This window comes from Neodiprion pinetum, chromosome 2 (assembly GCF_021155775.2).
Source record: "Neodiprion pinetum isolate iyNeoPine1 chromosome 2, iyNeoPine1.2, whole genome shotgun sequence".
Classification (NCBI taxonomy): Eukaryota; Metazoa; Arthropoda; class Insecta; order Hymenoptera; family Diprionidae; genus Neodiprion; species Neodiprion pinetum.
The window spans coordinates 18,595,260-18,607,909 of record NC_060233.1 but is presented as its reverse complement, the minus strand read 5'-3'; the positions used below and the strand labels follow the sequence as shown (position 1 = coordinate 18,607,909).

Below are 12,650 nucleotides of genomic sequence, written 5' to 3'. Positions count from 1 at the left end.
ATTTTGATAAAACTTTATGTTACATGGTTTTTAAAGTTACTGATTACAAATCTGAACTCGAAATCCGTAAATTAAAAACGGCAGATCCAAGATGGCGGACAAACAAGAACGACAAGAAAAAAGTTCTGTAAAATGTTTTGGCGTGTATTAAATTGTTGTCATAATTGGCATTCGGATTTTCACAGTTAGAATTGCAGAAAATTCTTGTTTTTTGTGGAAGAAAAAGGATTCTTACCATTTGTTTATATGGGCTATTTTTGCAACGAATAATTAAATTTTATTTTTTTTTCAGACTTGGAAATATTTCAGGGACCGTGTCCTACCGAAAAACTCAGCATTCGTTACAAAAAAAGTAGTATAATAAATAAAAAAAAAAATGCAAAAAAGGTGGAACGCTGTGCGTCCCAGCGTGAATTAAAGGTTTTTATTAGTTTTTTCATCAAACTCTTCCGAGTTAGTGAAAAACATATATAAAAGGTTAGTGTTTCGTCATCAAAGAAGAGACAGTTTAGAAATACACATACCATCGTCAATCATTGCGAAAGTCATAATGAAGATGAGAATGTATCTTCGGTTTTATAACTTCGTGTCACTATATGTGTACGCACTGCAGTTATATATATATACGATATATATGCGACCAGTTTATGTGATGTATACAATTAATTTGCTCGTCTACCGCAGAGATAAAGAAATTAGAAAAAATATCACAATACTTTTCTCGTTGACGTGGACTCTTTATAGTTTATGCGGACCTTGCACGTGAATTTCACACCGCGTATTAACTGATTGTGAGTTCAATTAACATTGATAACAAATGCGCGCAATTGCGAATGTATTCGGAGTCCAAGCCAACGGACGAAGCTGACTTCATGGAACACCGCGTGCCTTTGAGTCAAATCCCGACTTCACTTGGTGTTAATGTTGACTCGGTGAAGTTCGCTAGCCAACTAAAACGTTGCGACGCGACGTCGCAATGCGAATCGATCGACTGACGGACGAAGGCGTCATGTCACTGAGAATCCATTGGACGGGATCCCTGATAAATTTCCCGCTTATCCGTTCATTAGGTGTTTATCAACATTTCAACCGGATGCAGCTGTGCAGAGGCTTGCGGTCGCTGCAGGCTAACACTAAGATGGTTCATTTTAAACTTATATTTTTTTTTTCATCTCCCAACTATAAACTCGGTGCCTAATTCAGAAAAATAATTTTTGCTAAAGCGCAGATCATAAAAAAAAATATTTAGAGGCTCACCTGATATATATTGATTCATCTTTTTCATATCGTGGTTCAATTAAACATTGTTCATAAAACTCAGTACTGAAAACGAAATAGGGACCTTAAGGTGATGTAACACTCTTCTTTCGATAACAAAAACTGTTATCCAAATTCGTCCGAGATGATTAATCTTTCGGATAAAAGACCAAAACAGCCAACTGCGGAATTGTTAGGCACAGTTTGCTGTTGATTAGTGAACGATTAATTGGACAACGTTACAAAAAAAAAATTAACTAACATATATGTAAGTCCGTAAGCTGTACCTACACATAAAAATAAATTCAAAATATTTCCACCTAGTTTTCAGGTGGGGGACAAAAAAAAAAATATAAGTTTCAAATGTACCACCCTACTATACACTGTTAAAAATTTTTGTATGGAACTTCCTACACTGTATTGAAAGTTTTATTCGAATATGGGACAGTGAATTGACCATACGTTCATTGTTTATTCAATTTACAAATTCAATAAAACTACTACACAGTTTAATAAATTCAAATTACTTTTTTGTGTTTTTCTTATAGATTTTAGTAAAATCAAACATTTTTATCGAAAATTTGAAACAAATACATAGTAATTTACGTCGCTACACGAATTTGTAAATTTGCAACCGGATTTTGTAATTTGACAACTCTTTCGTACAGTAAATGTGTAGTAAATTCGCAATCATTTTTAACCCTTTGAGTCATAGTGGTAAGTATTCTTATCACCCATTTTATATCCATTTTTTGTAAATTTATAGAACTTTTCAACATTTGTGTTTCCAGTTTCTTGCTATTTCTGATAGTATACTAATAGGTTTTCATAACGCAAGAAAAATTGTTGCGATATAAGGTAAATTATTATTGGTAGAAACAAATTGATTTAAAAAAATTCTGAAAATTGAAGGGGCAATTAATTTCCGAGAAAGTTACCCCTCTACACATCTATATGTTTTACATAAATTATAAATTTTGGAGATCACTGATTACGAATCTTAAATCAAATGTAAAAAATTCAAGATGGCGGATCCAATATGGCGGACGAAAATTTCGAATTCGTTCAAATGCGGAGCAACAACTCTGTCCAGAGGTTTTTAGGGTCGCTGATTACGATTCTGAAATCAGATTTTGAAAATTAAGTATGACGAATCTACTCAGAGACCTCGAAAATTCCAGCATAGAGTTCTTTTAACGAGTTTAATTAAATTAAAAAATTTTGTTCGACATATTTGATCCGCTATTTTGAATTTTTGAATTTTGACTTCAGATTTGTAATCAGCGACCCCAAAAACTATGTAATACTAACTTGTTATAAAATGTTGACTCAGTACAATAATTCGTGACTCAAAGGGTTAACAGTGTATACCTACTAGCGCTGCTCAATTAGCAATTTCCTGTTACACATGTGGGAAAATTCAGCCGCATTATTAACTGAAAAAAAAATGTTGATTTTCTCACTTTTTTCTGTCATATCGTACAATAGGATAAAAAATAGCGCAGTAGTACAAATAAACACTTCGTGATAATTTGTGGCATTACATACGTGTAATGTGCTAGTGAACTATAATCAGCAAGTGATTTACTTCGAGCTAGAAGCTGAAATGATAATAAAATTGAAAAATAAAGGCTGCGATTCAACTTGTTTCGATTCGCGAATTGTTACGTATGATGTTATTTGCGCTGAGTAATCAGTTTTTCATGTAATACATATCATTATCATGTAGCGTCAAAGGATGTGGTCAGATATAAGCCTTTATCTAGTACGTTGTCATGTCGAGGGCTTAAGTGACGCGCAAAGTAAATGAAGTCGTTTGTGCTTTCAGCTCGTGCAAAGTAATGTTGACTTTTATTGTATTTTGCCGAGGTTTCATAATGTGGTTAGATATTGTAGATTCTTGTTCCGTTTTACTTACACTCAGTTGAAAGCTTTTTCAACATTTGATTTGTTACGCACATTTTAATCAATTTGTGGGGAAGGATTTCGAAGTGAAGAGCAACTACTTCAAGTTTTAGTGGTATGGTGTAGAAAATTATCAAAACGTTGATTCGCATACATGTTTACAGCATATGGTGTGAATATAAAAGTGTAGAATTAAAAGTCATAAAAAATAGAGAATCTCTAATCAGTATTTGATTTTGATCAAATGAATGAATTCTATACAAAAAGTCTAATTGTGTAGGATGTTTTTTTTTTTTTTTTTCCTCCTGAAAATGAGTATCACAGAAACGTAGGTATGCGAAGTCATCGATGTCAATGATGATTGCAAAATCTTTGCATCACTTTTTTTTTCTTTTCACGAGCGTGGTGAGATATCTTGTAAATTATAAGACGGATTAACACAGATGAAATTTTGATTATGTATAGAGGTATTCTTATATATTTTTAAACATTTTTGGAAGTTCTGATGTGTTTTCTGCAGACGTTTTCTAATTTATACTTTCACTTCAAATCAGTCTCGGGCACGTGTTTTATTATTGTTCGATAATTTTTGCATACGAGAAAGCGACTTACTATCACTAAGATCTATTGTCCGCAGCATGTCAAGAGTCCACATAAATAATGAAAATGTGTTGAAAACAAGAGTTGTGAATAACTTCATGCGATGCTTGTTTTGAGCTTAACCATGTTTTCGGTTTTGAAACAACAATCGTTACAACTTACTGACTTTCCATTTGAAACTATGCAACAACCGCTGCGATATAATTCGGCAGTATTGTTTATTAATTGATTGAAAAAAAAATTGTAACTTGTACGATGTATTAAAAACAAAAGGAAACTTCTCTGAAAACTGTACGTGAGCGGAAAATGGAATACTTCAATATTTGTTCACTTCTTCGTCGTTTCACAACACGATTTTCGCGTTGGCACAGATCCTAAAATCATTTAGGCCATAGGTGGATAGGAATAAAGGATAATGGATAGTAAGATGGTCCAGGAAAGTCATTTTTGAATTTCGACTGTCTCGCTGGGAGGGTGAATTTTGAAATTCAAAACAGTGGATCCAATATGGAGGACAAAAATCCCAAAAGTCACTTACTATTGCCATATTGGAATCACCATTGTGAAAATTTCGAGTCCAAATACGTAATCGGGGACCCAAGAAACTTCCCTATAACAAATTTCATTTAAATCCGTTTCGTAGATTAACTGTTTCCTTGAAAAGGGTTAAATGGGGAATCAATTTTCTAGCGGCACGGGTTAGAGTTGAGATAAAAATCTGAAGAAATTCGGGAATTATTTTTTAATTATTTGGAGTCGATTTGAGAGATGAGACAGGGGAAATCAAAAAAAGATCTTTTCAAGGACCACCCTAATGGATAGGTAGGTAGGCGATTGGGTATTCTTTGCATCGTACCCTTGAAAGTGAAGAGGCGCAGTAAGACTCCCATGGTTGCAATAAAGGTGGACTATATTGCGGCGAAAGAGATGTCCTTCTCGTTTAAATCCCCATGCCAAATACACTGTAATCTTGTTTGACTTAGGATGAATATAATGTAATATATAATGTGATATAATGAGACTCCGGCAGAGCCGGCTCAAGACTATTGAAGGTTCCACCGAATGAAGCGATTATTAAATAGGGGGATCCCCTCTGTGCTGCCGCGACTCTTCCTGGAACCCAGCTCGCGGTCCATCTTCTAATTTGCCGCCTCCACAAAAGGTGAATAGGCCTATAATTGAGTTAAAAATAGTGAACATTTACGATACCAGAAATGCCGTACGAATAATAGTGTTAAATGAGGGGAATCAATGGTGGCTTGGTTCAACTTGGCGAACGGAGGAGGTGATAATTGCTTGCCAGCCGCATAATGACGTCTGTATAGGTAAAAATATGAGCAATCGATCCGTGCGATGTGTAAGAAGCTTCGTGTAACCCCAGTAGTTGGTTACATTTCGACCGATCGACCGACGGACGGACGGACAGATAAACAGACCGACAGACAGAGAGATTTGTCGAGGGATCGTCCTAGCGTAACGAATCGAAGAACAACTGATTTTCACGATTTTTTCAGATCAGTATAATTTTTTTAATATCAAATCACAGCACTCATGAAGAAGACATAATAATAAAAATTTTATCTTTCATTTTTATTCATTTTACACTTTTTGTACAATCTCAAAGGAAGAGATTTCAAGATATCCGTCTCAAAGTTGGACACAACATTCTTTATTTTGCAATGAAAGAATTTTTTGAAATCTTCATATTTTTACTAACGAAAAAGTGTAGAAAAAATAGGCTAAATTGGATACTTTTTTTCAAACGACCTCCAATGTATCGTTTTTAATTAAAAAATAAACCTCTATATCAAGGCAGTGGCTTTCATACTAATTAATAATCTTTTAACAAATTTTGTTTCACATAATATTTAGGGCTTCAACCGTGTACACCTTGTGGACCACTATTTTTTTTTTTTTTTTTTTTTTAACACATTTTCAACCCTTAAAAAAATGTAAAAAAAATATACAAAATCAAAGTCTAAGAGTTTATTTTCTGCTATTCATGAGTGCTTTGGTTTGCCATAAAAAATCAGACTGATTAGCGTATTTTAACCATCGAAAAATAGTCCAGGCAATTTACAAAAATAGGGTACGCAGAATAACAAGTCATTACTTGGAACAATGCATGAAAATAATATTAACACGCATATTCGCAAAGTTAAAAATTTAGAATGAAATACACTAAATAAGACAAATACGTAAAATAAAATAAAAATAAATAAGTAAATAATAAATAAACATACAAAACAAGAAACGTAGTTTAACGAGTATTTACAATAATGCGACGAAAGCGACGGTGGCATACAAGCGATTGATGATCAAAGCGCAGAGGTTATTTGTAATCGAGGCGCTGATTTAAACCTTGTTAAAGGTACGCTTGAAGATTTTGTCGTAAAATAGCGGTCGAAATTTCGTGCATACATTTTTTGTTGGATGCAATTCATTTGAAATTTTGTTTGTGCGGGCTTTTGGGGTAGCTGATTAATAATCTGAACTCTAAATTCGAAAATTCAAAATGATGCTGGACATATGACGGACGCAAATTCTAAAATTTATTTTATATAGATATAACTTTATGCTACATGGCTCTTGGGGTCACTGATTCCGAATTTGAATTCAAAATTAAAAAATTAAAAATGGCGGATCCAATATGGCGTACAAACAAAAACAAGAAGAAAAATTTTGAAAAAATTCTGTACAATTTTTTGGTGTGTATTAAGTTTCTGTAACAATTGGCACTCAGATTTTGATGGTAGATTAGCAGAAAATGATTTTTCTTCGTAGACAAGTACGAATTTCGACCATTTGTTTACTTGTGATGTTTTCGCAATAAATAAATAAATTTCGAATTTTTAAAAATTTTAAATATTTTAGGAATCATGTGGAACCAACAAACGCACCAGTTGTTACCAAAAAATTAGTTTAATAAATAAAAATCTGAAAAAAAGAGGTGGGATGCTGAGTGACCCAGCGTGAGTAAAGGGTTAAAAAAGTAGTCTCCTTGTTTTCTATACCCAAGCGTACATCGTCGACAATATTGATTAGCGCAATGTGAGTAGAAACTATAGTGTTTACGAAATCCTGACTGGGAAGAATCAAGTAAATCATTGCGAGAGATGTAGCTAGTCATTTGATTGAAAGCTACCGCTTCGAGAAGTTCAGCAAATGCACAGAGGATGCCGATTGGTCTGACATGGAAGAAAATACAACAGATATAGATATTCAAAGTTGGTTCTTCGTTAACCCTAATCGGTCACTGGGGGTGAATTTCACCCCAGACATTTTTCAAACTCCTTATAGAGTTCAGGAATAGACTTTGATAGTTTTTTTTTTTTTTGCTTTTTTTTTGCTCGTAAAAAAAATAAAAAAATTCCCTAAAATTTTCATAAAGATTTTTTCCCCTTTTACCTTACGTGTGCTGATGTTTTACAATGTTTGAATAATCAATACTGGTTAGGAAAACTGAGTGAACTTTTTCTGTGAACCTTAAACAATGTCTAGATATTTTTTTTTAATTTTTGAAACTCATTGTTGAGGCAGGATACCATTTTTTTGGAGCTGGGGTGCGATTCTGCTAAGGTGATAAAGTTTCAGAATATCCTCTCGAACCGTAATCAATTCATAATAAATACCGAACTATAATGATAAATTGTTTTATATGTGTAGGTTCTCGGTGTCGAAGATCCAATAAAAAAAAAAACAAATAGTCAAATACTAGATATTTCGGCACTTTGAGGAAGTCCCCCCACAGAAGCTGAATTGAATGTATTTATAAAAATCATAAATTATACACAAAGTAGAAAAATCGAAAAACTTATTACCTTCATAAAATATGATATGTTTGGTTTTACTCGACGATGGCTCATTTCATTTGGGAAACTGTTCTTCGCAAATCAACCATACCACATTTTTTTTCTCCTAACAGTCAATTCACAGTTAGTATTACTTACTGTTGATAGAAATAAACATTAGTGCAATCTCGAAGAATCATGTATTCAACAATTCTAATCTCTCTATCTAATAAAAAAGTTTCAAACAAATGAACGTAGAAAAAGATTATAATAACAATAGTAAAAAAAGATTATAATAACAATAGTAAAAAAAGATTATAATAACAATAGTATACGCATGAAGTTGGCGGTGGGGTGAGATACCGAAAACAAAACAAAAAGCATCTAGCAAACCCTTTGACAGCTGTCATCGGCTGTTTATGACAGTCTTTGACAAATATCTTTATAGGTATCTGTTTCTGACGCGCAAAAAATGAACATGCAAACGAAAATTATAACGATGATTCCCGACAGGAATTGTCTTTTTCGCGCGTTGGCGTATTGTGTATACGGCACTCAAGATCGACACGCAGAGGTGAGACTGAGTATCGTTTCAAATATAGTGGATAATTGGTCTACATTTGCGGGTTTTATTACAGGTAATGAGTCAAACGGTGCTGTGATTAGGTGACCTGGTGATTACAAATCACATATGAATAAAAATGCAATATATGCAGCTGCGGAAATTTTTAAGATATGTTAAATCGAGTATCGCGAAAAACAAATTCATCCACACCGGATCGGATCACAAAATGGAACACAATTCTCGCTACTCTTCACCGGTGACGGAGAGAGTGGACACTTTGATGTCTTGCAGAACCAAAATAAAATTCAGATAGTGAGTAATAAGTATCAAAAGTAACAATCAAATAATAGTAAATCAAAATATATCACCAAACAGTCAAAAGGACAGCCAGGATTTACGATGACAATGGAGAAAGGAGGAGTTTCAAGCAGCAGACAAGGCGATGAAGATGGTGGATGGTCGGAAGTATCACAAAAGAAAGAGGAAAATAAAATTGTAAGTGCGAAGAACCAAATAAGCCATAGAATAATATCCACCAAATATTCGTATAACCAGGAAAGAGGACGACCAGGATCGATGTTGACCACAAGAGAAAGAGGTGTTTTGCGGAATGAACATCAACGCAAATATAGAGAAAAAAATAATATAAAGAAGGTGATTTTGGAGAATAACCGGCAGAGCGGCAGTAAAAATAATTCAACGAAGGGTGTCGAAGAATTAGAAGAATCGATTGCGATGATTGATTCGGAAAATAAATCGAGAGGACGACCAACCATTGTGATGTACATAGAAGAGCGAAAAATTAGACGACGGGAACAGCAGCGAAAATATAGGGAAGCGAACAAAAAATATCATACTGGCTTTTCAAACAACGAACAGAAAGGAGGAGTTTCAACCAGCAGACAAGGCGATGAAGATGGTGGATGGTCGGAAGTATCACAAAGGAAAAAGGAAAATGAAATTTTAAGTGCGAAGAACCAAATAAGCCAGAGAATAATAATAAACAAATATTCCTATAACCAGGCAAGAGGACGACCATGATAGATGTTGACCACAAGAAAAAGAGGTGTTTTACGGAGTGAACAGCAACATAAATACAGAGAAAAAAAAAATATAAAGAAGGTGATTTTGGAGAATAACGGGCAGAGCGGTAGCAAAAATAATTCAGCAAGTCAAGGAGATAGACAGATATCAATAGAGAAGGAACACCAATTTTCAACCAACGAATGGAAGCTTAGATTGATGAAAAAAAGAAAAGTAAGCACAGAAGGAATTGAAGTGGACAGCAAGTGCAGGACCTGTCATTAAATCAACATGAAGGAATTCGCCTGTCTACTAGACAATGCGTAAGGAAATAGTGAGGCGCGAAGCGCCGAACAACGAGGCGCGCAGCGCCGAGTGCCCGAGGCGCGTAGCGCCGAGATGGGGTTGGCGCGCGAAGCGCGCAGGGGCGAAGCCCCTAGTGTGATAAAAAAAAAAATTGTGAGTAAATAGTCTTCCGAGTAAAATGATTTATCGCAGAGTAGATTTTTCACTGTTTTTAAATACTTTGAAATAAATAATCGGTATCAAAGCTTTTGTTCATAATTTGAGTCTGTTTCGTTTTGCATTATTGAGGGAAGCACCGTGGCTTACAAACTACATACTTTGAGAAATACTTGCCATATAACCGTCTTGCAATAAAATTGTCGAACAAGTGTTGATTTTCAACTGTACATCCTTCTTAACGAACGGAAGGTTTCAAGTTTTCTCATTCGAGTCGTTTTTTCTCTAAGGAGTCCGAATAGATTGAACAATAAGCATTTGATTCGAATTGGAATTAAATGAAAATTTTTGTTTTGGTTTCTTAATTGTAATTGCCCCCCCCCCCCCCCCCCCCGCCATCTCTCTCCTCCATACTTTATAGAATCATAAAAAAAAACCTGTACTGCAAACAAAAAAAAAAAAAAAAAAAAAACGTCACGGTATCACAAAAATTCCGAAGACAAATTTGAGAAGTATTGTCCGCATATTCTATGCATGGGCTTTGTGTAATAATATTTCAAAGATCGCGAAAAAACGAGAATAATAATATGGAGTAGGATTTAATTTCAACAATTATAAATAAATAGCTACACTAAATGTGTATTTGCTACGGCTTTACTTCGTAATATTCATTAGATGTTCAGGATACATGCTCAGTTGAAGTTCATGTATGAAGTGAAAATTTTTCTGAAGTTGTAATGCAAGGTATAATTAGTTAACATAACGTGAATTAGGGTCAATGAAATCTATCGTAATAATTAAGACATGATGCGGTGCACACCGTTGCAGCATGCGTATACAACAGCTAACAAATATACCTCACGGTGATTCACTTTCCGGCAGGCAACGTGTGAAATTAGCCAATTATTAGAAAATCATGTATTTCAATAATGACAAGGTTATACATACAGTGAAACTTTTGACTAGCTGACATCTTCGGGACTAGAAATACTGTTCGTTGTTGAGGAGTGTCCGCTATTCAGAACAATTTAACATGTAAATTGTGCTTCGGGAGATTTTTAGACTGTCCGTTGTAAGGACGAATCTGTTGTTGGAAGGTGTCCGTTAAGAGAAGTTTCACTGTATAAGAATTTATTATCATGTACCTATAATTTATAATCAGGTACCTAACTTGACTTCGCACACTCTGAACTTCTGGAAGAGCTTATTTCTTATGGGTATGGAACGGTATTTCGGGTTGGACTCTGTCAATTATATTAGTAGTGAATTGACATATCCAAGAGCCGACGATATTTGCGTTTTTATAAATAAATTTGAAATTTATTACAGCGGAGAATTTTTTTTCACTCGTGACACTTATGTAGGTTATTAATTTATTACTATTTTGTCATCAGGTTGTGGTAATACGCGCCTATGCTGCATTTGTATCAGAGGTACAGTTAATTGGTACTACTAATCGTAAGGATTAGAGGGGTGAAAATGATCCCCAAAGATGGGCACCCAACAGGGTGATTTCTTGATGCGCTTGATGGATTTAAATGAAACCAGCGTTCAAATGTTTCTATTCATTATTAAAATTGTCGTCTAATAACTAATTAAAATTTAAAAAAATCTTAAACAAAAAAGAAAGATTGTTTTCACGCCTCTAAGCCTTTTATTAGCAGATGAGAAAATATACGGGTTTCTTAGTTTTCGATGCACTACGACATATACGAACCAGGTCAAAATCAGAGGGGTTGACCTACCTAGGGTTCCTTGTTAGTATAATATGCATTTTCCAAACATCATGCAATCATCGGTAATTAATACAACAGAAAAAATTAATGAAATGCATCCATCCACTTCAAAATTAACAATACGTTAATCTGTTCGAAGCTAACCGATCAATTGACTCAATCCGATTATATTGAATTCTATAAAATATGAACCCAAGCTGTAAGTGGCAGAACAAAACCATTTCAAATTAGATACCTTAGTAATGTTGAATAAGCTGTTATCAATTAGTTATTCTAATGCAAAAATGATTGTGTTTGAAAAAAATACAATTCATTTATTTGGTGTAAGAATCAATCTTAGAGAGACGACATTGTTACACGGGGTCGCACACGACATGAATGAGTATAGTAATTTCAATAAAGAATAAAAAGTAAATGTGCCCGCGAAGTACGTATAGTTCTTGGACTGATGTTCCGATAGCACTACACGAAATAGCGCGGTTCGACTTCAGGACGTATACCTACTTGTTGAGAGATCCTAGGGCTTGGGTTTTTTTCCTAATTTCACATTGAAAACTGACAATAGCGAAGTTGTTCTTTTATTTTTATTGTGATATCGTTTAGGTAACTAGGCAGATTTTTTTACATGTCAGATGTTTTTGCTTAGATACAGTAAACCTGCAGTTCATTGGTTCCCACCGAGTAGCGAAACCGATTCTTGACTCTTGGAGTACACATAAGGAAGAGTCTCAGCATGGGCACACATGTGAACAGCACATTACAGAAATACTGTACAGTCAATAATACACTTGGACCAATTATTGGAAGGACAAGCAAAATTGATGCAAGAAACAAGGTAAAAATCATCAGAGCCTGTCTCCGATAAATCTTTGACTACGGAACAGCAAGTTTGATACCCATGCACACAGAAAAGAAACTCAATACGCTTGAAGTGGCATACAAGTAAACGCTGAGAGCAGCAGGAGGCTTTTGAAAGTCCTCCCATGGGTAATCTACATACTATGGGAAATTCTTGATAAACCAGACCTACAAAGTGAACAGAAGGAAATACAACACAGGACATGTGGAAAGTTCTAGGATTGACAAGGCCAATCCCTCTGTCAATCACTACAGAACAATGAGTACCGAGCACAATTGCTCCGACAAGGAAGGTACCGAAATGTACTTTTTGGTCGAACGGCACAATGACATCATCAGCTGTATATAACCGTGGCCACCATCGTACACACCCACCTACATAGACTAGTCTTAGCCTTAAGAAAGGGCCAAATCCAAAAAATGAATATCCAAGCCAAAAAGCAATGAGAATAT

General features: G+C 34.8%; 1 protein-coding gene and 1 long non-coding RNA gene across 6 annotated transcripts in view; one reads left to right on the top strand and one right to left on the bottom strand.

Moving 5' to 3' along the window:
• Positions 1-12,650, bottom strand: part of axed (axundead) — a 50,045-nt gene that overhangs the window by 8,403 nt on the left and 28,992 nt on the right. The window contains exon 1 of one of the 5 annotated variants that reach the window (XM_046613751.2): positions 4,619-4,850. The exons of 3 other annotated variants lie outside the window; for them this stretch is intronic. In XM_046613751.2, coding sequence (XP_046469707.1) covers positions 4,619-4,652 — 34 coding nt within the window. In that variant the 5' untranslated portion in view covers positions 4,653-4,850. Of the gene's footprint in view, positions 1-524; positions 695-4,618; positions 4,851-12,650 lie in introns of those variants that run through there. One more of the 5 variants, XM_046613753.2, reaches the window with a different exon arrangement.
• Positions 7,791-8,873, top strand: LOC138190432 (uncharacterized). The gene is made up of 3 exons (XR_011176376.1): positions 7,791-8,430; positions 8,494-8,613; positions 8,674-8,873. It is a non-coding gene; the product is annotated as an uncharacterized lncRNA (long non-coding RNA).